Source organism: Pipistrellus hanaki (assembly GCF_964339955.1).
Source record: "Pipistrellus hanaki genome assembly, chromosome: 1".
Classification (NCBI taxonomy): domain Eukaryota; kingdom Metazoa; phylum Chordata; class Mammalia; order Chiroptera; family Vespertilionidae; genus Pipistrellus; species Pipistrellus hanaki.
In genome coordinates this window covers 178,768,460-178,795,932 of record NC_140503.1, presented here as the reverse complement: position 1 = coordinate 178,795,932, position 27,473 = coordinate 178,768,460, and the positions used below count along the sequence as shown (strand labels likewise).

Sequence of the window (27,473 nt, the reverse complement as noted above, 5' to 3'; positions counted from 1 at the left end):
CAAATTTCCTGTATCTTATAATTTTATTTCTTTTTATAAAGTTTCCACTGAGCCAAATCTGTTAGGGCTTAATTTTTTTTTTTTTTTTTTTTTTTTTTTTAAAGGAAGGGCAATACATCTTTTCCCTTTTTTTTTTTTTTTTTTTTTTTAATATATTTTATTGATTTTTCACAGAGAGGAAGGGAGAGGGATAGAGAGTTAGAAACACTGATGAGAGAGAAACATCAACTAGCTGCTTCTTGCACACCCTTCACTGGGGATGTGCCCGCAACCAAGGTATTGTACATGCCCTTGACCGGAATCGAACCTGGGACCCTTCAGTCTGCAGGCCGACACTCTATCCACTGAGCCAAACCGGTTTTGGCTTTTCCCTTGTTTTTAAATATTTTCATTGATTTCAGAGAGGAAGAGAGAAACAATGATGAGAGGGTATTATTGATTGGTTGCCTCCTGGATGGGCCTCCCACTGGGGTTGAGCCCATAACCCAGGCATGTGCCCTCGACTGGAATCGAACCTAGGACCCTTCAGTTCACAGGCTGACACTCCATCCACTGAGCCAAACCAGCTATGCTATAATTTTCTTTTGCAACAATTTTCTTTTTTTTTTTTTTTAAAGACAATATTTATGTCACAGAGGTAGTCATGATCAAATGGGATAATGTGGAAAACATCTCATATTTAGTACATGTTCAGTAATTAATAATAGTTTCCTTTTTTTAGAACTATATTTTCATTGATTTCAGAGAGGAAGGAAGAGGGAAATATAGAAACATCAATGATGAATCATTGATTGCATGTACACCCCTACTGGGTATTGAGTCCACAACCTGGGCATGTGCCCTTGACCAGAATTGAACCTGAACCCTTCAGTCCGCAGGTTGACACTCTATCCACTGAGCCAAACCATGTAGGGCAGGACTATAATTTTCTTAATCAGAATTGTAGGTCAGGATTTCCACTCATGCTATGATCTGTCCGTGGTACTTGGCAAAACTCACTAGCAAATGTGAAAAGATTCCCAGACAGCCATGAAAGTACAGTCAGTTTAAAGCTATCTGAGGTGGTAAAGCAGTGTGGAAATCACACTGAGACATTTGTTTAGGTGTGGGTAGCCCTGGTAAAGTAAGACTGCAAGGATATAGCAAAACACACACCTTCCCAACTCTGTAATTTTTAGGGTGGAATTGTATATGGTAGGATTCAAAGGAAGCTAAAAAGACAATTAAATGGAAAAAGACATTAAGTGGCAGTTACAGTTGACAAGAAAATTGTGTCATTACATTTTTGAAAATATTTTTTTATTGATTTCAGAGAGGAAGGGATAGGGAGAGATAGAATGATGAGAATCTTTGATTGGTTGCCTCCTGCGTGCCCCACACTGGGGTTCAATCCCACAGCCCTGGTGTGTGTCCTGACCGGGAATTGAATCATGACCTTCTGGCTCATAGGTTGACACTCAAACACTAAGCCATGCTGGCTGGGCTCATTACTTCTGAAGGTCTTCAAAGTGAGCTACCTTTCTTTTTATGAGATAACATGTTTCCCTCCTGAGGTTGAAAAGTTCTGGCCTTTAGACTTGTGATGGGTTCAGAGAGGAAATACTGTACAGTGGTTAAAAACATGGGTGGGGGCTGATGGGCTTGTTCTGTATTCTGATTATTAAATGAACCTATACATATATTAAAACCCATAGGACTATATATCAAAAGGAAAACAAGCCAAATTTACTGTATAATTTAAAAAACCCACATGGATGCTGGTTTGAATCAATCACTTATTAGTTGTGTAATCCGGGGCAACTTATTTGTGTCTCACTTGCTCATCTGTAAATGCAGGTAATAATACATCCTGCATGGGGTTGTAAAGATTCAGTTAATGTATGTAAAGCACTTTGAATAGTGCTTAGCTCAACACAAGAGCTAGCTACTCTCCTATATAATAAAAGCCTAATATGCTAAGTGTCCGGCTGTTCAACCAATCAAAGCATAATATGCATAAAGCTGCTCAACTGCTTGCTATGACATGCACTGACCACCAGGGAGAAGATGGTCTGGCGCACATGTGTCAAACACAAGGCCCGCGGGCCAAATCCAGCCCGCCAGGCCTTGCAATGTGGCCCGCACCGCGCTGTCATCACTGCACTCCGCTGTCAGTTTATGACATTGTCAGTTTATGACTGTTCAGTAAACCATTCGGCCCGTGATTTAGGCTGGATTTTAGATTTTGTCCCTTTCTCTGATTGAGTTCGACACCCCTAGTAAGTTAGCTTGCTGCTGGGGTCCACTGATCAGGACTGAGTGAGATGGGCCAAACACGCCCTGGAGCCCTCATGTGGTCCCTCCCTGGCTGGCCAACCTCATGTGTCTCTTCCGGCCCTGATGAGATTTCTCGGCCCTGGCCTGCATTCTCTCGGAATCCAGGATCTATTGGGGGATGTCAGAGAGCTGCTTTTGGCCCAATCCCACAGGACAGGCCGATGGGCCTCACTGGTGCACGAATTCATGCACCAGGCCTCTAGTTACTATATAAAAGAATAATAAAATATGTGGGCTATCATGATTATTGAAACTATGAGTAGCCTGAAATATAACTATCATGAAGTACTACTGCCTTTATGCAAGAAAGAAAGAAACCCTAGAAAAGTGTAATTTAAATCTGTTCTGTTGCTATTGTCCAAGGAAGACATAATCTAACCAATCAATCAAACAAATTCCCTCATTCTCCTAATTCATTTATTCATGTATTCATTGAATGCCCATTTTCTAGGTACTTACTGAAAAGAAACTATTTGGCAGGCTTTCACTGATAGTGTGTTCTTTAGCACATGTGTGTGTGTTTTTTGTGTGGCCTTAGTTTTCTCAAATTTACTTCAGCTACTGGCCAAAGGTACTGACAATGTCTGTGAGTAAGCATCATACCTATTGCATCTACCAATGAAATATTAAGACCCAATACATTCTTCCACTAGGTTGATTCTGAGAATTATTTGGGAAGTAAAAGGAAGCTTTTGAAAAGAAGAAATTGCCCTAACCAGTTGACTCAGTGGATAAAGTGTCAGCCTGCGGACTCAAGGGTCCCGGGTTCGATTCTGGTCAAGGGCATGTGCCTTGGTTGCGGGCACATCCCCAGTGGGGGGTATGCAGGAGGCAGCTGCTTGATGTTTCTCTCTCATCGATGTGTCTAACTCTCTATCTCTCTCCCTTTCTTGCTGTAAAAAATCAATAAAAAATATTTTTTTAAAAAAGCAGAATCAGGGGTGTTCAAGCAATGGTTGTGTGTTTTTTTGTTTGTTTGTTTGTTTTTTACAGAGAGGAAGGGAGAGGGATAGAGAACTAGCAACATCAATGAGAGAGAAACATCTATCAGCTGCCTCCTGCACACCCCCCACAGGGGATGTGCCAGCAACCAAGGTACATGCCCTTGACCGGAATTGAACCTGGGACCCTTCAGTCTGCAGGCCGAAGCTCTGTCCACTGAGCCAAACTGGTTTCAGCACAATGGTTGTTTCAAGGATGATCTAGAGTAGGGGTGTCGAACTCAATCAGAGAAGGGGCCAAAATCTAAAATCCAGCCTAAATCGCGGGCCGAATGGTTTACTGAACAGTCATAAACTGACAATGTCATAAACTGACAGCGGAGTGCAGTGATGACAGCGCGGTGCGGGCCACATTGCAAGGCCTGGCCGGCCGGATTTGGCCCGCGGGCCTTGTGTTTGACACATGTGATCTAGACAAACTCAGAAATATTCAGATCATGAAACTCCTTTACTACATATATTTTCAAAGAGAAAATAAGGATGCTCTTTGACATGAAGGGAAACCATGAGGCATCATTCCTAAAAAGATGTTCAAGTATTAGTCTTGAACCATTTCCTTCTCACTACAGGGCATCGGTGGGGCAGACACGACAGAGAGACACTAAGAGCAGGCAGAGGTGCTGTCTATTCGAGTCCCATGAGTCTGAAGTCTTGTTTTTAATGTTTAAGCATTACTCTTTGACAGTTGAGAGAAAACAATCCCCTGGGGAGGAGGAAAGCAGCCAAGACAAAATGGAACAGTCTGAGAAAGAATGGAAATGATTCTATTGCTCCAGGAGGCAGAGCCAAGTGGGAGGGGAGCCAGGGTAAGTGATCAGAGGCTGTCTACGAAACAGCTCTCCCAGCACTGGGTGACCACTCAGTGAGGCAGTAACAACGCTGCCACGGCTGGCACAGCTGAAGCTCCAAATTAGTCATCTGCAGAAAACGAATCTTGATCTCCATTTTGAGGACGTGTCTGAATGATCAAAAAACACAAGCGCACAAGCTTGCATGTGTACTCCACTTCTTGGTGGCCATGGGAAGTGAGTGTCGAAAGGAACAAACAAATTTAGACTCTGGGGAACTACACAGTGAAGCTTTAAAGATCAGTACGGCTTGCCATTTATGGTGATTAAAAATACAAAATGAGTTAAACTTAATTTTGTCTCAGTAACCTAAAAGAATACTGCTGTTTTAAAGGGGGGAAAGGAGGTGTAACTTTTAAAAATAAAACTGACTTGAGCCATGCCGCGGTGGTTCCATGGGTGAGTGTAGAACTATGAACCAGAACCAGGAAATCGCAGTTCGATTCCCAGTCAGGGCATATGCCCGGGTTGGGGGCTCAATCTTCAGTGTGGGACATGCAGGAGGCAGCCCATCAGTGTTCTCATCATTGGTGTTTCTATTTCTCTCTCCCTTGCCCTCACCCTCTGAAATCAATAAAAAAGCTCTTTAGTGGCACATACTTTGGTGTCACGAATACAAAGAGGTGACATATTGAACACCACAGGGCTGCAGAGCCAAGTAAATGACCTAATAGAAACTTGCTTTTTAGTCACTCAGAACAACCTGTTCTGTGGAAGTGAGGGGGCTGTCCTGACAGCATCAATGATAACTGATTCAAGGGAAGTCTTGATACTCTGACTAATGGATTAAGAAGTATCAGTAAACCAGTATAGTAACAGAATTTTCTTAAAAGCACAATCCACTGTGTAAAAGCACAATCCACTGTGTAACTGTGATCTGGGCTGCGTTAGGCTGGCAGGATATGAAGTAAATTAATGCCAGATCCTAGCAGAAGTCCTTGACCGTCTAGGCATGGTGTTTTTTGTGTGAGGTTTCAGAACCACCCATTTCCTGCCTTTTGACTGAGAATCATAAAAGGTTCAGACAGAAAAATCTGCCGTTTCCTCACTTTATAGGTGAGACAATAACTAGGGATACAAACTTATTTAGTAGTGTTTGAAACTCCTAGCAAAGCACCTTGGAACACTTTCACATGCCTCAGTCAGACTTTATGAAACAAAAGCATTGAGTTTTAGAGGCAAAAGACCCGAGAATATGTTAATGTTTACAAATGGAATCTTTGGCCCAGCCGGTGGGCTAATGGTTGTGCATGGACCCATGAACCAGGCCATGGTTTCATTCTCATGCCTGGGTGGCAGGCTTGATCCCCAGTAGGGGGCATGCAGGAGGCACTTGATCAATGATTCTTATCATTAATGTTTCTAACCCTGTCTCCTCCCATTCTCTCTCTGAAATAGAACAAAAAAACCAACAAAAACCCTCACAAAACTTTAAAAGCCTAGAGAGAAGAGAAGAAGGGAGAAATGTTTTACTTTTTGAAATACATAAATATTTAGAAGTTATCAGGTTGATGATAGCATCAGTTTTTAGGTTCTGTATTTCTCTGTAAATGCCAATTTTACAATATTTCCTTCATTTTACCTAAAGAGCCAGGCCTAAGCTTCAAACTATGAACAGTAGAAAGGAATATAATGCTATGATTGAACTTTTAAAATTCAATTTTACATTCTGTCCATAATGGAAAACTAGAGCCCTGACCAGTTTGGCTCAGTGGACAGAGCATCGGCCTGTGGACTGAAAGGTTTGCTTCTGGTCAAAGGCATGCACCTTGGTTGCAGGCACATTTCCAGTAGGGGGTGTGCAGGAGGCAGCTGATCGATGTTTCTAAGTCTCTATCCTTCTCCCTTCCTCTCTGTAAAAAATTAAAAAATCAATAAAATGTATTAAAACAAACAAAAATAATGTTCTCTGTTGATGTGTATCCTCTAGCCCCCTTTTCTCTAAGGCAGCGGTTCTCAACCTTTCTAATGCCGCAACCCTTTAATCAGTTCCTCATGTTGTGGTGACCCCCAACCATAAAATTATTTCGTTGTTACTTCAGCAGCGACCCACAGGTTGAGAACCACTAGCAGGGTCACCTAAGACCATTGGAAAACACAGATATTTACATTATGATTCATTAACAGTAGCAAAATTAGTTATGAAGTAGCAACAAAAATAATTTTATGGTTGGGGGTCACCATAACATGAGGAACTTTATTAAGGATCGAAGATTTTGAAACGTTAAGAGAGAAGGGGGCTAGAGGATACACATCGAAAGAGAACATTGTGCTAAATCTGAGTCAACAGGAAATTCATGGATCTGACCGCAATTCAAGCCAATGTATCCCACTAGCATTTATCTCAACTCTGGGATCTGGGACATGACTCGCCAATTGTTCATTGTATTTAGCTAGGAATAATAAAAGGCATAAACTTCTGATTAATGTAATATTATACAGTATATACAAATGTTAAAATGGTTAAATTCTCTGACAATTGTAGAATAGACTATGATTACTAGAAAGTCACAATTTAAATCCTTCTGTACTAAGATTTTTCAGACACTTTTAAGTCATATAAGGTAAACCTCTGCTTGCTCTCGTGTCCATTCTCCTCTTAGGTAATAAAAATCTGAAATGGTCCCTATTTCCCCCTACATCTTCCGGCTTTCTTGTGGATGAGTTTATGGCAATGTGACTGTTGACCCACCAATGGTCTATGTGAAATGAAGGATGCATCTGCCGGGTTTTGCCTGCTTCTGTTAAGCAGGGAAGCTGCCGGCTCTTCATCTCTGTCCCTCTTCCCTCTCCCTGGAAAAGAATGGCCACTTGAACAAGCACCGGAGACCTAGAGATGGGAGCCATGGAGTGTCCCACCAGCTGGATCCTTGGGTGACTACAAGGTACAGAGCCACCGACTCACTTGTATCTTATTTTGGAGAAATGGATTCTCTGCCACTTTTTCATATGCCAATTGCTAAGTGGTTCTCTCATTCAGATTCCAAATAAGAAATGACATCTGGTCTCAATAAAAAAAACAATAGTGAGAGAAACTTGAATGTAGCAGTACTCCTTTTTAGGCATATTTGGGTCACACATGCATACATACACCCTACAAAAAACAACTTATAAACTCAACACAAATAGGCACAGTTCTGAGTAGTTAAAAAGGGTGGGCACAGCGGAGCTTTATTACAGCTATATAGTTAACATCAGCATGAGCAAGGTCAACTTCATATTTTCATGTTTTTCTTCTTCTGCAGATTGCACACAAGAGAAGGAAGCTTCTTGGTTTTATAGGCCACAGTTCCTTTGATGCGATCTCCTTTGATGTTAACGATATGTGGCAGGAGAGGTGGCCGGACAGTCAGCACTGTTCCTTGAGGTGTATAGGCTCGGAGATGTAGTCTGTCTTTAAATTGAGGCGTTACTGCAACCCAACCTATGCAGGCACGCAGCAGAACACAATATGGTGTTAGCAACTCTCTCTCCCCTTGCCTCCCCACTGTCACAATCATGCAGTTGGGTTTCCCACATTTGGAGAAATCGCAGGGGTCAGCACATCTGGAGTGCAATGGATAAGCCTCGTCCTGGGAAGACCACCTTTCATCCCCTGCCAGGTATATTAGTTATCTTATCGAAAACACTAAACTAAAGCTTAAAATGGAGCATGGAGGAGGCTACTGTTCTTTCTTTTCTTTAAAAAAAATATATATTTTATTGATTTTTTAGAGAGTAAGAGAGAAGGATAGAGTTAGAAACATCTATCAGTTGCCTCCTGCACATCCCCCACTGGGGATGTGCCCGCAACCAAGGTATATGCCGTTGACCGGAATCGAACCTGGGACCTTTTAGTCTGCAGGCCGATGCTCTATCCACTGAGCCAAACTGATTTCAGCAAGGCTACTGTTCTTTCACTCTGTATTTTAAAAAAGCATTCCATGCATTTGTGAAAGGTACAAATTTATTTTCAGAGAAGGTTGCATTTTATGAATTACCTAGCATGTATATCTTTTTTTTAATTTTTAACTTAATTTTTTTTTAAATATATGTTTTATTGATTTTTTACAGAGAGGAAGGAAGAGGAATAGAGAGTTAGAAACATCGATCAGCTGCCTCTTACACACCCCCTACTGGGGATGCGCCCGCAACCAAGGTACATGCCCTTGACCGGAATCGAACCTGGGATCCTTCAGTCCGCAGGCCGATGCTCCATCCAATCAGCCAACCCAGTTTTGGCTAGCATGTATATCTTAAAATACTCAACTTATGCTAAGATACATTTCCTCAAAAATACAAAAAGGCTACTTCATTCATATTAAAAAAAAAAAGTGCTTGGCTCAATTGGTTGGGCATCATTCTGTGCACCACAAGGTTGCCAATTTGATTCTGGGTCAGAGCAGATGCCTGGGTTTGGACAGATCCCCAGTAGGGGGCATGCAGGAAGCAGCTCATCCATGTTTCTCTTTCACATTAATGTTTCTTCCTCTTTCTCCCTCTCCCTCTCTAAAATCAATACAAACATAAAAAAAAAAAAAAAAAAAGTGCCTGGTATAAAATTACCTGCAGAGGGAAACTTGATGTCAGCCACTGCTTCCGAATTCCCAAGTCCTTCTTTTAATGTGATGTCTTCAGCAACAAGAGGAGGAAATTCTGCCATTCGCTCTTTTCCACCCATTGGAACCTTTCATTGAGATAAAATGAAGATGTTTGGAAGTACAAATTAAATTCCCTATAGCGCTAATATAAAGTAAAGCACTGACAAGGTAATTTTGTACATGATCAAGAATAAAATCCTTTTAAACATTAATGGTTGAAAAAGCCCCAAATCACTTCTATAATAGTTAAATGAAAAGCACAGGAAGCCTATAGTTCCCAGTGTCAGGGGTCACATGTGGGTGGTGACTCTTGATAGCAGGATCTGCTTTATTAGTTTACACTATTTTTACAGCCCCCAATACAACTCTACAAAGAGTAATGTTGGGCAATTAAGGCAACATCATTCCAAATACTTTAGCTCTTAAGAGTCCTGTCTGCCCACAAAGATTAACCCCTGCCTCATGACAAGTCAAGGTTACATATATAAAGATTCAGTGTCTATCCTGACAGATGTTTCCATAATTTGGAATTGACTGAATAGTAATCTATATATATAAAAGCCTAAGTGACCAGCCAACTTGCAGACTGTCCGGTACCTATGACACACACTGACCACCAGGGGGCAGATGCTCAACGCATGAGTGGAAACCACAGCCATGGAAACATGGAACAGACTGATGAATCTCAGAGGAAAGTGGGGAGGTGAGAGGGCGGGAGGAGATTAACCAAAGATCTTATGTGCATACTAGAGGCCTGGTGATCCCTTGGCCTGGCCTGGGGGGATAGGGCCAAAACTGGCATGGTGCATGGATTCTTGCACCAATGGGGTCCCTTGGCCTGGCCTGCAGGGATTGGGCTGAAACCGGCTCTCTGACATCCCCTGAGGAGTCCCGGATTGTGAGAGGGCACAGGCCAGACAGAAGGACCCCACCGGTGCACGAATCCATGTACCGGGCCTCTAGTTTATTAATAGATGTCTCTGTGTTTAGCAGTAGGGACACAAAGATAGATGTTAGAGTATAGTCCCACCCCCCAAGGAAATCAGAAGGTGAAAATAATAAGTAATCCAAGTGCAAAATAAGAAATGTGATGAGAGGCATATTTTATGTATCATGATTGTGGAGGCAGTACTGACATTTTGGACCAGGTAATTCTGTGTTGTGAGGGGCTGTCCTGTGCACTGCAAAATGTTTAACATCATCCTTGGTCTCTACCCACTTGATGCCAGTAGCACCCCCCAGTTGTGAGAAAATCTGTAACTTCTCTTCACTCAGCATCATCCAATACAACTTTCTGCAATGATGTGTGACTACTGAGCAGTTGAAAAGTGGCTAGTGCAACTGAAGAACTAAATTTTAAAATTTATTTAATTTTAACTATTAATTTAAATGTAAATAGCCACATGTGGCTACCATATTGAACAGTATCGTCTAAAGAAAACACAGCTCAGTAGCTATTCCTGGATCAGTCCAACATCCCTTTTCTTCTTTTTTAAAAAAATTTTTAAAATATATTTTATTGATTTTTTACAGTGAGGAAGGGAGATAGAGAGCTAAAAACGTCGATGAGAGAGAAACATCGACCAGCTGCCTGTTGCACAACCCCCACCGGGGATGTGCCCGCAACCAATGTACATGCCCTTGACCAGAATCGAACCTGGGACCTTTCAGTCCGCAGACCGACGCTCTACCACTGAGCCAAACCGGTTTCGCCCCAACATCCCTTTTCTTAAAGGGTGCACGTCACTTCCTAGCCAAATCCTCAAGGAGAACAAGGTGAGGGGAGAGCTTGCTGATGGTATAACAAAGATGGTTCTAACAAAGGCAGGCTTAGCAGAGCTGTGGGACTATCGCGGTGTATGCTAACCTAACCATGCCATCAGCAGAGTGTGTCGCCTTACCTTGAGTAATGTGTCACCTGCGTGCTTCTGATATATAGCATCTGCCTTCTCCAAGCGGGTAATGTGCACAGGAAGGAAGTTGGAAGCGACTACTGTAAACCACGCTGACTGATTTCCCTTAAGAAAGAAAGAAGTTATTTCACACAACGAAAAACTTACAAAACCAGCAAAAGGCACAATTAAAAACAACAAGAACACAGCTCCTTTATAAGCATATTAATGTAATAAAACTATATTAATGCCCAAGAATAAGGGTACAATATGGCAGAAGCTGTGCATTTCAACAATTGATTTAAAACTATAATTCCTTCTCATAGGCTTACTGATAATTGTTTAAAGAAATGGTAATTTTATTTTTAAAATACATTTTTTTGATTTTTTTACAGAGAGTAAGGGAGAGGGAGAGAGAGTTAGAAACATCGACGAGAGAGAAACATTAATCAGCTGCCTCCTGCACACCCCCTACTGGTACATACCTTTGAATGGAATTGAACCTGGGACCCTTGAACCCGCAGGCCAACGCTCTATTCACTGAGCCAAACCAGTTAGGGCAATGGTAATTCCATTAAAAACAAAGGGAAATATTGTCTGCTTCAACTGTCAATGTTTAAAAAATTAACTTTCTATGAGCTTCAAAGAAAATATATAAGGGTTTTAAGAGTGTAAAGATAAATTTCCAATAAATTATGAACAAACACCAAGTCCAAGAAATGTACTAAAGCAATGGCCTGGAAATTGCAAAATGTGTTGTTGAACATATCCATGTTTCAGTTTCCTTGTTCGGGGAGCAGTTCTATAGATACTCTAAAATCCCCAGAATGATGCTATGTAAATGAACTCCAAACAAAACCATATGTAAAAGCATACATAAAATGGGATATAAAGAAGTATGTACTTTACTTAATGCATATTAACCCTGTCCTTAAAGGTTTGACCAATGATTTCCCCGTGAAACAATACCACAGGATAGGGGCAGTATCTTTTCTTAATGCTAAGCTGTATGGGGCCTGAGCATCCTATTGTAGATATAGTTTTAAGCCCAACTACTATATTTCCCCCCCATTAATTTTACCAAGTTTTTAGAATGGGCATTTAAAAAAAAAGAATAGTATATCAATGCCCACATAGTCATGATCAGCATTTTGTCAATCTTGTTCATAAATCTGCTTCCTTAAAATAAATCTGAAAACTGTCACACTTTTTAAAATTGATTTCAGAGAGGGAGAGGGAGAGATAGGAACATCAGTGATGAAAGAGAATCATTGATTGGCTGCCCCCTGTATGCCCCACACTGGGGACCAAGCCTGCAACCCAGGCATGTGCCCTGACCAGGAATCAAGCTATGACTGCCAGATTCATAGGTCAACACTCAACCACTGAGCCACACCAGCTGGGCACTAAGTAACTTTTTAATGATACAGACTTCCCTTACCTGCAGAAAGTCTATGCGTCCTAAGGCACCCAAAAATAGAACCATTCCAGGTTTAAGCACAAAAGTTCGTGGAATAATGGAGTGTGTTGGCAAGACAATATTCACTTCTTTTTCTGTTAGAAGTTTTAAAATCTGTGAATTAAAGGGCAGATAAATTGGAAGAATTACTTTTATTGAAGATATATGATTTACCTAAGAGATAAACAGTGATGAAAGAAAATATTCCAGACTTCACAATAAACCAAAGTATATTATAATTTGCTGCACATTACTCGTTTCACCACTTAATCTTGAGTAACGACAAAATAAATTTATGAGATTTTCTTTCTTATGTCAGTAGAATTCCCCTAATGTCAAAATTGGCATGAACTCAAAACAATGATGATTCAATTCTAAAATAGAATTCCAAGGCTTATAGGGAGCAGCAGTTTTCAGCTAAAGGTAAGGTAATAAGTTATCTTATGTCCTAGTGGCAAGTATGTACAAGTTAAATGCAAAATGGTCACAGCATTTTAGGAGCAGGTTAAGAGCTTGAACAAGCTCTTCCTAAATTCTGGTCTTTGCCGAAGCCGGTTTGGCTCAGTGGTAGAGCGTCGGTGTGCGGACCGAAAGGTCCCAGGTTCGATTCCAGTCAAGGGCATGTACATTGGTTGCGGGCACATCCCCGGTAGGGGGTGTGCAAGAGGCAGCTGGTCGATGTTTCTCTCTCATCGATGTTTCTAGCTCTCTATCTCTCTCCCTTCCTCTCTGTAAAAAATCAATAAAAATATATTAAAAAAAAAATTCTGGTCTTTAGTTTCCTTATTTCCCCCAAATATTCAGAAAGTTATGAATCCTCTGGCTTCTAAGGATGAAGAGTTCCAAATAGACTAGAGAAAATAGAAAAGAAAAGCCAGGAAGTACAATATTCTATTATAGTAAGATTTAAGGAACCAAAATTTGATTTAACAAGAAAAAGAATAGGGAAGGTAAAAAAAAAAAATGGGGAAAAAAAAAAACTTTTGTGAACTTGCTTAAAGAAATAGAAAGTATGTGCTACCACCCTGGCTAGGTGGCTCAGTTGGTTGAAGTGTCCTCCTATACAGTACAAGGTGGTGGGTTCGATTCCAGGGCACATACCTAGGTTGTAGGGTTCAATTTTCCGTTAGGGCATGTGTGAGAGAAGCAACCAGTGGATGTTTCTCTCTCATCCTTCCTCTCTCTAAAAAAAAATTTTTTTTAAAAAAGTGATACCTAGAGAGGCTCACAAGAAAATACATAAGATGACTGCAATTAGTTTCCCCCAGCATTTGTGTTTGAAAAGCATATTAAAAGCCACTTGCAGACCAGCTGGCATGGCTCAGTGGTTGAGCATTGAACTTTGAACCGGGAGATCTTGGTTCAATTTCTAGTCAGAGCTCATATCTGGGTTGTGGGTTCGATCCCCAGTATGCGGTGTGCAAGAGGCCTCCAATCAATGATACTTTCTCATCATTGATGTCTCTCTCTCTCTCTCCTTTCCTCTCTCAACTAAAAAAACCACCTGCAGTAAAGAAACCTTTAAATACTTTTTAGACCCTAAGACTTCCATTTCACCACAAAATTTCTTGGTTCGGTCTGGGAAACTGATTTAAGGCACCAAATAAATTAATCAATAAAGTGACACTAGAAGCAAAGTACCTTAAACACCTTAAAGACCCTTTATATCTCAACACTTAAAGGGTCTGATTCTGCTGGGTTAGAATATTTAGCAAATTCTTGCCTTTCTATTTGACAAGTGTGTATGACTAAAGTAACTGCTATTCTTTTTAAAAAAAATATATTTTATTGATTTTCTTACCGAGAGGAAGAGAGAGGAATAGAGAGTTAGAAACATTGATGAGAGAGAATCATCGATCAGCTGCCTCTTGCACACCCCCTACTGGGGATGTGCCCGCAACCCAGGTACATGCCCTTGACCAGAATCGAACCCAGGACCTTTCAGTCTGCAGACCGACGCTCTACCACTGAGCCAAACTGGTTTTGGCAGTAACTGCTATTCTTGACCTGATTCTAAAAGGGAAACATGAGTTAAAGTGATAATACAATTCTGAGAATGAAACTCTTAAGTAATCCTGATGAGGCAAAGGAAGGAAAAGTACCTAAGAAACCAATGTTGTTTCACAGGGAGATACAGAGATTACAGAGATAATTAGGCGAATTAGATTTTGGTCAGTAACCAGATTCAAAGGAAGGTGATTAATACATCTGCAGTAAGGCTGTATCCTGGATGTACACTCGAGTCAATGAATGTACGATGATCATTCATGATATCAAAACTGTAAACAAATAAAAAGTTGTGAGACTTAAGTATATAGGATATAGGTTGAATTTAATGATAGGATCAAAGCTGCCCAGGAGATACTGCAATTGGATTAAAAAGATGTACAAGGGGCCCTAGCCAGTTTGCCTCAATGGACAGAGCATTGGACTGCAGACCAAAGGGTCCTGGGTTTGATTACAGTCAAGGGAAAGTACCCTGGTTGCAGGCTCTTCCCTGGCTTGGGCCCTGGTCAGCATGTGCAGGAAGCAATCAATCGATGTGTTTTTCTCACATCCATAGCTCTCTGTCTTTCACTTTCTTTAAAAAAAAAAAAAAGAAAAAAGAAAAAAAAATCTATGGGAAAAAAATGTACAAGGGGAAGACAGGTAGAATTAATCCTGTTCTAAATTATGCTGAAATGAGAGCACTCATACAAAAAATTTCATTCTTTTTATTTTTAAAATCCTCACCGGAGAGATTTATTGACTAGAGAGAGAGGAAGCAGGACAGAGAGAGAGAAAATACAGATGGGTTGCCTCCCATATACACCCTGATCAGGAATAGAACCTGCAACCTTTTTGGTGTATGGGATGATGCTCCAACCAACTGAGCCACCTGGCCAGGGCAAGAGAAATCCCATTCTTAGTGTCATACTCTTTTTTTTTTTTTTTTTTTTTAAATATTTTATTGATTTTATATATAGAGAGGAAGGGAGAGAGATAGAGAGTTAGAAACATCAATGAGAGAGTCATCGATCAGCTGCCTCTTGCACACCCCCTACTGGGGATATGCCCGCAACCAAGGTACATGCCCTTGACCGGAATCGAACCCGGGACCCTTCAGTCCCCAAGCTGACGCTCTATCCATTGAACCAAACTGGTCCCGGCCATACTCTTAACAACAAACACAAATTAGAAAACATTCTGAAATGGGCCTGGTTGATGACTAGCCTATCTCTCAGAGAGAAAATGTAGAAAATAAGGACAAATAATCTGGATTATGTCAGCATAGAAAATATTCAATGTTTGTTGAATGAACTAATGAAAGAACAGAGGGAGGAAGAGATAGGAAGTTATACTTTAAAATATTTCAAAGCTTTGAGGAACAACGGGTACAAGTTATAGGAAGACTGTTGAGATCAATACAAAGAGAAGGTCAAAATCACACAGGTTACCCTGGGAGGCTAGATGACATTGCTTCAGCTGATGAGGAGTCACTCCTTACTTCAGTTCAAGCTTGGTGCCCTCTGATGGATATGCTATAGAGGTACTTCAAGCATGAAATAGGTGGCTGGACTGTAGTAATATTTATAATTTCTTCCAACCTCAAAATCTAAGATTCTATAAATGTCTCCCTAACCAAGGTAACAAGCACAAAAACACAAGTAGGGTGTCAGTAGCAAAGCCCAACAAATTAAATATAGAACTTGATGGCATATAGTTTCATCACTGAACCATTTCCATGAATGAATCAGAACTGAGTCTATCATGAAAATATATCTCCTTTTTTTGTGTTCTACCAATTAAGATAGTGCTCATGCAATTGAAAGTTAATGTTCTTACAGTTCAAGTGCCTAACAGTTGAAGAGTGGATAAAAAAGCTGTGGTACATTTACACTATGGCATACTATGTAGCTGTTAAAAAGAAGGAACTCTTACCCTTTGTGACAGCATGGATGGACCTGGAAATTATATTATGATAAGCAAAATAAGCCTTTTAGAGGAAGACAAATATAACCTGATCTCACTTATACGTAGAATCAAAAGAACAAGATAGGACCAGAGGCATAAATAAATAGAATAGACTGACAGATCACAGAGGGGAGGATGGGAAGAGAGCAATCAAAGAATATATATGCATATATGTATAACCCATGGACACATACAATAATGTGGTGAAGGCCTGATGGGAAGGGGGGGTGGGCCAGGGTGGAGGGAGGAGGAAATGGGGGGACATCTGTAATAGTCAACAATAAGAGAAAGAAAAGAAAATTAATGTTTTCAAAAACACATCAAATACATACACAATTTTCCTTTGTAATTCCGGGGGTGTCATAAAACCAGTGGGCATCTTTCACATCTTCTGGGGTCAGTTCTACTTTTTTGGTGGAATTATCTGCAACCCTAACAGGTTCATTTCCCATGTCATAGGCAAGTGAATCAGCATCAAACTCAAAGTCAGCTTCATTCTTTTGTTTTTCTGAATACAAGAATGTTCTTCCAACTCTTCCTAGAATAAGTTATATTGAAATAATTATTACTCCGTTAAAACCTTTGACTCCAGAGATATAATTTAAAAAAAAAATTTTTTGTATTGATTATGATATCACATAATTGTCCTCATCCTCCCATTCCCATCCCAAACCCCTCCCCACATATGCCCCCAACCCCCTGTTGTCCACGGCCACTGGCTAGGCCCATATGCATGTACACAAGTCCTTTGGTTGATCTCTTCCCTTTACCCCCACCCTCCCCTACCAGACAGATAATTCTTATGTTTGCATCAAACAAGTTACTAAAACTATGAGATATGAAAGTGAGACTACAATGATATATAGCTTTGGTTTAAAAAAAAAAAAAAGGCAGTGGGGGTTGGTGGGGGGGTGGAGACATAGAAGCATTGACATAGACGCATTGAACAGACTGTCCAATGGGACGGCCGGGGAGCGGGAGATAAGAGATCAACCAAAGCACTTGTATGTATGCATATAAGCATAACCCATGGACACAGATAGTAAGGGTGGGGTGGGGTGGGGTGAGGGCATGTGTGTGTGTGAGGGGTGGGAATGGCTGGGGAGAGCTCAATGGGGGAAAAAGGAGACATATGTAATACTACACAATAAGAATAATAATTTTTTAAAAAAAGTCAGCGGGCCCTAGCAGGTTTGGCTCACTGGATAGAGCTTCAGCCTGTGGACCAAAGGGTCCCAGGCTGGATTCCAGTCAAAGGCACTTGTCAGAGCTCATGCAGGAGGCAACTAATTACAGGCTCCTCCCTGGCCTGGTCCCTGGTTAAGGCTCATGCAGGAGGCAACCAACTGATATGTTTCTCTCACATCAGTGTTTCTCTCTGTCTTTCCCTCTCTCTTCTACTTTCCCTAAAACTCAATGGAAAAATCTCCTAGGGTGAGGATAGCTGGAGTCACACTCTTGCATTGATCAAGTACGTTCCTGGCTGTGTACATCAGGCATGAGGGAAATTACTGTAAATCAAACTGTTTTTAGTAAATGAACGTTGAAAAGAGATACCAAGAAAAGGGAGCATCTAATTTACTGCTGCTGCATGGAGTCAACAAGTATACTGGTCTGCATGGAGGGGCCGTATCTCAGTGGAAATGCTTTTTCTGCTATATTTCAGGTTGCTCAACAAAGAATTTTAGCATAGACCACACAAGAGTTTCTTGTAGGAGATGCTTACCTACTACATAACCATGCTTTTTTAAGCGATTAAGTTGGTTTTTTTCTAGCTGACTAAGATCTTCTTCAGCTTCAGTTGCATATCTTTTCAGCCTTTTGCCCCTTTCAAACATTCTGTAAGGAGTTGGGTTGCAAATAGGAAACTTCAGAAGGTTTAGTGTAGTACCTGAAATACCAAAACGTATCTTTCAATAAACTTGCACAAGGGAATATGGGGCAGAAAAGTAACATTTCTGAGGAGCTATACACTGAATTGGGTACTGTGATTTATTTCGCTTAACTTCATGACAAAATTATTCTTTCTTTTTAGATAAGGAAATAGGCTCAGAGACTGGCTTACAGGCTCAACCAGGATGTGACTCCAAAATCTGCAGATCTGATTTCTCTTCATTTTCACAAACTACCACCCTACATAAAAGTACTGATTTCGAAGGAAAAATGAGGCAGTTTTGTCAAATCTTAAACACAAACAGGGTCAGGAAAGGACTCATTTTGTAATTACAGGAGTTTCTTAAAACCATAAATTCGAGCCCTATCCAGTTTGGGTCAGTGGATAGAGCATCGGTCCATGGACTGAAAGGTTCCAGGTTCAATTCCAGTCATGGGCATGTACCACAGGTGCAGGCTCAATCCCAAGTCCCAAGTCTGGGCTCATGCCAGAGGCAACCAATCAATGTTTCTCTCACAATGACGACGCTCTCTCTCCCCCTCCCTTCCACTCTCTTAAAAAAAAAAAAAATCAGTGGAAAAATATCCTCGGGTGAGGATGGACAAAACAAACACACCACAAAATGGACATTTCTTTCAACAAAGCCACACATCATCCTACTGCATTAGTTGAGTTATTCAAAGGTTAAAGGTGTAGAGTATACTGATTTATCACACGAATAAACTCAAGACAGTGGAGGGAAGTGTAGAAAGTCAAAGGACCTCCATGCAAACATCCAGAGTAAAGCTCCAAGGGAAACCTCAGAGAGAGCAGGAACTTCGCTGCCTCGTTTATCTCCAGGGCCTAGAACAGTGATGGAACATACAAGAGCTCCATAAATATTTCTATTAGAAAATGACTGGCCGAAACCAGTTTGGCTCAGTGGACAGAGCATCCGGCTGCGGACTGAAGGGTCCCAGGTTCGATTCTGGTCAAGGGCACATCTCCAGTAGGGCGTGTGCAGGAGGCAGCTGATCGATGTTTCTCTCTCATTGATGTTTCTAACTTTCTATCCCTCTCCCTTCCTCTCTGTAAAAAATCAATAAAATATATTAAAAAAAAAAAAAAAAAGAAAATGACTGCAACTACTACGCTTCTTGGCACTACGCTGACCCAGAAGAGAAGTGTTGTTAAAGGAGGGAGAGAATTATTAAAGGGAAGGCTACCGACGGTTCCTGGTGGACTTGAAGCATCTCGGGGGGGAAAAAGGGTGGGATCTTGGCCCAATGCCAATCTCTAGGCATTTAGGGGGCGGACCTCCGAGAGAGAGCTCACCGGGCCAGGAGGAGATGGTGGCTCGGTCGATGGCCTCGGCGCCCTTGGCGATGCAGTAATCCGACTCCAGGAGCGTGTTGAAGAGGGTGGACTTGCCGGCGTTGGTGGCGCCCACCAGGTAGACGTCGCCGCGGTAGCGCCAGGAGCGCTGCAGGGCGGAGATGAACTCCTCCACTCCGTACCCGGTCTTGGCGCTGATGAGCCGCACGTCCCGGACCACAGGACCGGCCTGGGCCGGAGGACTCGAGTTCTCTTCCCCGCCCGGCGGCCCGCCCCTGCCGGGGGCCCGCTGCAGCCCGGCGCGGGCACAGTCGTCCCACAGCCGCTCCCGGAGCCGCTGCAGGTAGCCGGGGGCGTCCTGGGGCAGCAGGTCCACCTTGTTGCCCAGCACGATCAGCTGCTTGGGGCCGACCAGCGCGGGCAGGTCGGGCAGCAGGGGGTCGGGCAGATCGAGCAAGTCCACCATGTAGAGCACCAGGGCGGGCCCGGGCTGCCGCAGCGCCGTGCTCACCAGCTCCAGGTACTGCTCGCGGCTCACCTGCAGGCGCAGCGCGCGCCGGTGGTGCACCAGCAGCCAGCAGCGCTGGCACACGGTGCGCGCCAGCCCGGCCGCCTGCGCCCTCGCGCTGAGGAACTTCTCGCTGGGCAGGTAGCCGGGCACGGCCGGGTCCTGGCAGTGCAGCTCCGCCCCGCAGCCGGAGCAGCTCAGGCCGCTGGAAGGCACGGTCGGGTCCGGGTGCCCTACGACCGGGTGCACCCGGAGCCTGGCGCGTAGCTTCTGCTGCCGCCGCTCCTCCCGCCGCTGCAGCTTCTGTCGTTCCTCCTCTTCCTGCCGCTGCCGCAGCTCCCGCAGCTGCCCTTCCACGGTCGGAGCGGACTCGGGCTCCGGCTCCAGGGCGTATTCGGGGAACAGAAAGTGCTCTTCCTCCTCCTCCATGTCATCCCTTCCTTCGTAACCCGCAGTCGCTGTCGGGCCCCGAGGAAGCCCGTGTCGCAGGCCCGATGCGTGCTGGAAGGAGGTGGGGGCCGCGCATCTCCTCTCGAGGAACGGCTCCCGGAGGCCATGGCGCGTTACCGTGGGAGCAGGTCCCCGAAGGAAGGGCCAGAGCAGTCTGCGGGCGAAGCGTGCAGGCAGCATGGGGAACCTGGCCCCCAGAGCCAAGGGGCGGGGCCAAGGGCGCGCACGCGCACTGAGGCCCGAGATGCGCGCGCATCCATCCTGAGGCCAGCCCGGGACTACCGAACGCGGTCATTGGTCAGCCGCCAAACCTCAGCTCCGCCTCCTGCCCATCATCCAATCAGGGCTCAGAGGCTTGAGAGCCCGCTTAAAGCTGCGACCCAGGTACCAGGACCTGGGTTGTGCTCCCGGGGCTAAGTAGGCTCGTGAAGATTTTGTCACTTTCAGGCTTCTTCGGCGCGCCACAGCTGGCGCAACCCGCCCATAGTCACGTTTCAAAAAAAGCATTGATTTTTGGCTTTAAAAGTGCAAGAACTAGAGCATTAAATGCTGCGGATTTTCGGCGCAATTTAAAAATTTTAATTAAATATTGGATTTTTTTTTTCCAGACGTCATTACTGGTGACACAACATTGAAAAACAAACAAAACCTTCATTGGCTGGAACCTATCCGCAAGGCTGTAGTTGAGGTTCCCGCTATCAGGCGTAGGAGGCGTAGTCCCACAATCTGCGCCTGCGCATTCCTAACCGTTACCAAGCTAACCTACAGTACGCGCATGCGCAAACATTACGTAGGCTTTGTAGGTGGCCTTCGGCGGAAGACGCAAAGTGTTCTGGGAACGCCGGATGCGGAAATCACTTTGTCTCACGCTCCGGGCGCCGGTGGTAGCTGCGTGCATTTTTGTCTGATTTCCAGAGCTAGCAGCTCGGGGACCGTTTGCCACCATGTATGACGCAGACGAGGGTAGGTGACCGCGGAAACCCATCTAAGGGGGACATGTGGGGAACTGGACGAATTGAGGATTTGCGGACTTTCCCCAAGCAGCCGGCCATACAGATGTCCCCAGTGTTGTTTCCCATTTACCCCAGGTCCAGAGCGGGAGGGCGCAGGGAATGGAGCGTTAATGTTCCCGGCCAGGGCGACACTTGTGTTTTCACTGCTTGCTTCTTGATTAATCGTGTACATACTATTTTCTCGTATTGAAATAGCGTGCACAACCATACAGTCAAAATCCGTTTTGACTTTGAAGTAAAAGGCTCTTTTTAAAATTTCCCTTAAGGCCAGAGTTAATGGATTAATTGGAGAGTTGAATTTTTGAGCGTCAGCCTGTGCCAGACAACCTGTGCTGGGGCAGGGGGGGCGGCATTGTGTGTAGGGCGGGAGTGGGAGTAGGAGTAGGGGAGGGAGGTTTAGTTTGGCATTCTTTCATGCTGTCATATGTCTAAATAATTTTTCTTAAAAGATGGCCTTCTATCTCAGTAAAACTTCTATCTCAGTAGAAAAGAAATCCAGAAAAGATTTTTTAGCTTTATTTTTTTGAGTAGGTAATATATTCTTGTGTCTCACAAGCCAAAAAATATAAAAGTGTCAGGTCTCTTTCTTGTCCACCACCTTCCTGTGTGAACCTCCTTCATGGCAGGTAGCCACTGTCCCTCGATTATTTTTTATTTTAATTTATTTTAAATTTTTAATTAAATATATTTTGATTTTTTACAGAGAGAAAGGGAGAGAGAGAGAGAGAGAGAGAGAGAGAGAGAGAAACATCAATGATTAGAGAGGCTCATTGATTGGGTGCTTCCTGCGTGTCTCATACTAGGCATCTAGCCTGCAACTGGGCATATGCCCTTAACCGGAATTGAGCCCAGGACCCTTCAGTCTGCCGGGTGACACTCTAACCACTGAACCAAACTGGCTAGGACTAGATACCTTTTTCTTACCCTCTCCCCATGTGTAGGGATCAGTAATTCTAGTCTATTTAAGAAGAATTTATTAAATGACTTTATTTTAGATATGTATTCAATTTTGAATTCGAAGGTTAGAATATTAAAAAAATAGCTGAAACCTTGGTTGTGGGCACATCCCCGATGGGGGGTGTGCAAGAGGCACCTGATCAATGACTCTCTCTCATGATTCTCTCTCATTGGTGTTTCTAACTCCCAATCTCTCTCTCTTCCTCTGTAAAAAATCAATAAAATGTATTAAAAAATACACTACACTTATTATTTAAACAAAAGAAGATGAGAGATATGTTAGACTTGAGGATCAGTGCACACTGATTTTTCCAAGTGCCCTATTCAGGTTATAATTGCTGTATAATTACCCCAACATTTGGCTGCCTAAAAGTTAATATGATATGGATTGAAGTGGTCAGGAATTTGGGTAGAGCATAGTAGGAATGACTTGTCAGCTCCATGTCAGTAGTTCACCTGGGAAGATTCAAAGGCTGGGGCTGGATGATCTGGAGTGTTTACTCTTGTATCTGGCACTTAGCTTGGAAAGACTCAAGGACTTGAATTGCTGACTGGAGCATCTATAAGTAGCTCTCCATATGACTTAGTCTTATTCACAGTACACAGTTTTAGAGTACCAGGACTTATTAATGGCAATTGAGGGCTCCAGAGGAAAGTGTTTCAACAAACAAGGCAGAACAACACTGCCTTTCTGACCTAGTTTCTAAAGTCACATCACATCGCTTTTGCTGCAGTGTTTTAGTTTTCAGAGAGTGAAAAAACCTGCCCAGATTCAAAGGAAGGAAACACAGCTGGTGTGGCTTGGTGGTTGAGTGTTGACCTATGAACTAGGAGGTCACTGTTCAATTCCCGGTTGGGGCACATGCTCAGATTGTCAGCTTGATAGATACCCAGTAGGGGATGTGCATGGGGTGGCCGATAAGTGATTCTCTCACATTGATGGTTACTATCTTTTCCTTTCTTTCCCTTCCTCTCGAAATCAATAAAAAAAAAATCATATATATAAAGGAAAGGAAATATAGACCCCTATATCTTGTAAAAAAAACTTGTGAAATGTGATTGTGGCCATCTTTGGAAAATACAGTTCATGTAATGGACCACCCTACCTTAAGGTATTTCCCAACTATTGGAACTGTTTTCTGTCTCTATACCTTAATCTTTGACCCCAGTCTGAGGACTGTGAGCTTGCTCCTAGTCACCTACATAGATTCTATTAATGAATAGAATAAGATGAGAAACTTACAGATTCACACACTTATGCTGAACCTTTGTAATGAGGCCTCTTTGTGAGTGAATACCTGTGTGTTGTACACCTATGTGTACATAGATATTTACCCGTGTGTGTTATATCATTACAATTTAATTAATGTAATTAAAATTTTAGAAGAGTGAGGTAGAAGGATTGCTTTCTTTCTTTTTTTTTTTTTAAAAAAAAAAATATATTTTATTGATTTTGTACAGAGAGGAAGGGAGAGAGATAGAGAGTTATAATAGAAACATCGATGAGAGAGAGTCATCGATCAGCTGCCTCTTTCACACTCCCCAGTGGGGATATGCCCGCAACCAAGGTACATGCCCTTGACCAGAATCGAACCCGAGACCCTTCAGACCCCAAGCCGACGCTCCATCCATTGAGCCAAACCGGTCTTGGCTAGGATTGCTTTCTTAAATATGTTTTTTATTGATGTCAGAGAGGAAGGGAGAGAGAGAAACATCAGAGATGAGAGAGAATCATTGGTTGCCTCCTGTGTGCCCCACACTGGGAATTGAGCCCACAATTTGGACATATGCCCTGACTGGGAATGAAACCATAACCTCCTTGTTCATAGGTCGACACTCAACCACTGAACCACACTGGCTGGACAAAAGTATTGCTCTTTATTTAGCAGATGGTTACCTTTGGAGCATGATATTAATTAGTAGGGTGAGACTATGAATACTGTCTTGATATAACAAGTTTGTGGAAACAAGACTTATACATACATGTTAATTTTTATTCCAGATGAGTACAATATTTTTGTTTCTTGCAGATATGCAATATGATGAGGATGATGATGAAATCACCCCAGATTTGTGGCAAGAAGCATGCTGGATTGTAATCAGGTAATTTAAGGCTAAACTGAATAACCTATAAAGGGATTTCCTGCTTATTCACTTATTGAAAACTAGATGTTCTGTATCAATGTGCTACATGAGAGCCAATTTCTTTCTTTCTTTTTAAAAAAATATATTTTATTGATTTCTTTACAGAGAGGAAGGGGGAGGGATAAAGAGTTAGAAACATTGATGAGAGAGAAACATCGACCAGCTGCCTCTTGCACACCCCCTACTGGGGATGTGCCCGCAACCAAGGTACATGCCCTTGACCGGAATCGAACTCTGGACTCTTCAGTCCGAAGGCTGACGCTCTATCCACTGAGCCAAACCTGTTTCAGCCATGCCCCATCATTTAATTTTCATTCATTTGCTGAGTATTTTCACTTGAATGACTATCATATCAACTTTAACATATTCAAAATAGAACTAATAATCTTTAACCTGAAATTGAAATGCTTAATACATCCCATATTTTAGTCATTGATATCTTCCCTCTTATTCAAATTAGAGTTCTTATTTTTATCTTTGGCTGGATTTTTTTTTAGTTTTTGTCCTGGCATTTTTTCCAATAAATATTTCCAAGAGTTTGGATGAAATTTATGTATAAAGGACATTTGTAAATTAGTGCTCTCTTACTTTTTATTATCATTCTTATGTTTGCTTTTTTTCTCTTTTAATCTTGATTGTTGAAAGTATTACATAGGTCGTCTTTTCTCCCCATTAACCTCTTCCAGCCCTCTCCTATCCTCCCCTTATGTTGTGCTTTAGTTATTTTACTCATATGTGTAAGTCTTCTTTCCACAAACTTAAGTTATACAAAGACAGTATTCATAGTCTCACCCCTTTTTTGGATACTTCATAGTGTCTTGTGTAGTGATGGGCATATAGTGGTTGGTATTTAATTACTGTTCGTTGAATTTAATATAATAAAAATGGGAAAATATATTAGAAAACATCACTCACTGTTTTGTAACTAATTATGAACTCAAATATTTTCCTAGTTCCTATTTTGACGAGAAAGGCTTGGTCAGACAACAGTTGGATTCTTTTGATGAGTTTATTCAGATGTCTGTTCAAAGAATTGTGGAAGATGCTCCACCTATAGACCTACAAGCTGAAGCCCAGCATGCTAGTGGAGAAGTTGAAGAACCGGTAAGATAATTATTCTAATAAAGTAACGTAAGTAAAGGAAGACTATTGATATGAAATTTCAGTTCTCTCACCTGCCTTAAAGGCTAAAAAAAGTTAGTTGGTGTTTTTAGCAGAGTACTTATAGCATCTTCAATCAGCTCCTGATTTATTCTTACAACTGGAGAGAGGCATTTTTGCAAGTATAGTTGACACTTGAACAACATGGATTTGAACTGCATGGGCCGATGAAATACATGGGTTTCTTTCATTCTGTACACAAACAATGTAAACTTACAGTATTGATAAATACAGTGCAGTACTCTAACTGTATTTTCTCTTCCTTAACATTTTCTTTTTCCTAGCTTATTTTATTGTAAGAATATTGTGTTATTGGTAATGTTTCCAGTCAACAGTAGGCTATTATTAGTTAAGTTTTGGTGAGTCAAAAGTTATAAGCGTATTTTTAACTGCATGGAGTGGGATGTGGGTGTACAAGGGTCAACTAGAATCCAAAAGCCCAATCTTATAAAACCCTTTTATCGGATAATAGGTATTTGATAGTTAGGAAAAGGAAATTCAGAAATAAGATGAAGCAAGCCAGAAATAGTCATATTTCTTCAGAAAAAAACACTTTTTTTTCTTTCACAATGTAAGGAATCAAAGAAAAATGTATTTGAAGGACTTTTTCTTGATTATTTGTTGAATGAAATGCATTATAACAGTATAAGAACTTATAAAGGAAAATCACGTAAACATATTAGCTATTTTATTTTTTCTAAGTTCCTTAGTCTTTGTCGACACATGCATGTTTTTAGCATTGTTAAAATCATAGCAAAGATATAATTTTAATACTTTGGATTTACATGAATGATTATAAGGAAGTATATAATCTAAAATAATGACTAGTTTTTCAGTGGTGGAGAGTCAGTGTGAAAGGCCTCGAGATACAGGTAAAACTAAGAAAGCGAGACAGGGAAAGCCTCAGATACAGAGGTACACTGAGGGAGAGGTTATTATTTTTAGTCTTTTTCTCTAGTTAGCTCCTAGGAGCTGATACATTATTCTCATTCTAGTTGGAGATGCTATAAAGACCTGCTGTTATGAACAAAAATAATAGGCTCTTCAGGTAGTATGCTGGAAAAATAAGCATAAAATGCTTTTTTTATACTTAAGACATCTTTATTTTCAAAATATATTTTATTGATTTCAGAGAGGAAGGGAGAGGGAGAGAGAGATAAAAATATCAAAGATGAGAGAGAGTCATTGATCAGCTGCCTCCTACACGCCCCACACCAGGGATTAAGCCTATAACCCAACCCGGGCATGTGCCCTGCCTGGGATTCGAACTTCGACCTCCTGGTTCATAGGTTGACGCTCAACCACTGAACCACCCTGGCCAAGCCATTTTTTCTTTATTGTCTTTGCAAAAACAAGAGAGATAACAATGTAATATAGCATATTCAAAGTGTTAGTTCTATAAATACTGTTGGAGGAAAAGATCTCTGAAGCTGGGGTATCAGAACTTGGTGGAAAAGATGGAGAGACTTAAGCTGACCATGAAGGGCAGGGTAGAATTTAACTTAGTAGAGAAAAGATACTTAGGCATTTCAGCAAGAAAATGCTTGCTATATTTGGTTTGGGTATAGCATGGGGACCACCACAGTCAGTGTATGATTTTTTTTGTTTTGTTTGTTTGATCTGTTTTTTGATAGGTATTAGTGAAAAATAAGATGGAACCAGATGGTCCCAGGCTTTGGATGTCTTTGGGTGACATGGGGCATTGTTGAAATATTGTCAAGTGAAGTGAATATAGCATTATTTTAGGAAGATTACTTTGGAAATGGTAGGAAGAGATTGGAGGCAGGTAAAAATCTTGGAATAGCCTAGGTTTAAAATAATAATGTCCTATATTAGGGTAATGGTGGAAATAAGGATACAGATACAGAGGTACACTGAGGGAGAGGTTCTCAGAGAACGAGAAGATGGATGGCTTTCCTTTGGTTCATTTTCATCACTGGTTCTCTGCCCTTTACCTACTCCATTTTAGAAAACTTGAATG

The 27,473-nt window shown here is 41.9% G+C and overlaps 2 protein-coding genes across 3 annotated transcripts in view; one reads left to right on the top strand and one right to left on the bottom strand.

Moving 5' to 3' along the window:
- Positions 1 to 7,300: 7,300 nt before the first annotated feature.
- NOA1 (nitric oxide associated 1) lies at positions 7,301 to 20,447 on the bottom strand. 2 transcript variants are annotated; one of them, XM_084899403.1, is made up of 7 exons: positions 19,259 to 20,442; positions 17,777 to 17,941; positions 16,383 to 16,588; positions 12,079 to 12,210; positions 10,647 to 10,763; positions 8,711 to 8,831; positions 7,301 to 7,589 (listed from the first exon to the last, which is right to left on the bottom strand). In XM_084899403.1, exons 1-7 carry the CDS (start codon positions 20,394 to 20,396, stop codon positions 7,381 to 7,383), a joined length of 2,088 nt encoding a protein of 695 aa, XP_084755529.1. In that variant the 5' UTR covers positions 20,397 to 20,442; the 3' UTR covers positions 7,301 to 7,380. The 2 variants fall into 2 exon arrangements, with proteins under 2 accessions (XP_084755529.1, XP_084755530.1); XM_084899404.1 differs by lacking the exon at positions 12,079 to 12,210 and having other exon boundaries at positions 19,259 to 20,447.
- A 566-nt stretch (positions 20,448 to 21,013) lies between these two features.
- The window catches only part of POLR2B (RNA polymerase II subunit B), a 39,567-nt gene continuing 33,107 nt past the window's right edge, over positions 21,014 to 27,473 (top strand). Inside the window, exons 1-3 of the mRNA XM_084899165.1 lie at positions 21,014 to 21,179; positions 24,217 to 24,289; positions 25,285 to 25,435. Coding sequence (XP_084755291.1) covers positions 21,161 to 21,179; positions 24,217 to 24,289; positions 25,285 to 25,435 — 243 coding nt within the window. The 5' untranslated portion in view covers positions 21,014 to 21,160. The remainder of the gene's footprint in view (positions 21,180 to 24,216; positions 24,290 to 25,284; positions 25,436 to 27,473) is intronic.

Bases quoted from the DNA above. Each gene is read 5' to 3' on its own strand.
- NOA1 (XM_084899403.1), bottom strand. From the start codon at position 20,396: ATGCTGCCTGCACGCTTCGCCCGCAGACTGCTCTGGCCCTTCCTTCGG. The intron at 10,764-12,078 runs GTAAGGGAAGTC...TTCTTTCTTAAG, and splicing joins GACGCATAGACTTTCTGCAG to GGAAATCAGTCAGCGTGGTT. The intron at 7,590-8,710 runs GTAATTTTATAC...GTGCCTGCATAG, and splicing joins CATCAAGTTTCCCTCTGCAG to GTTGGGTTGCAGTAACGCCT.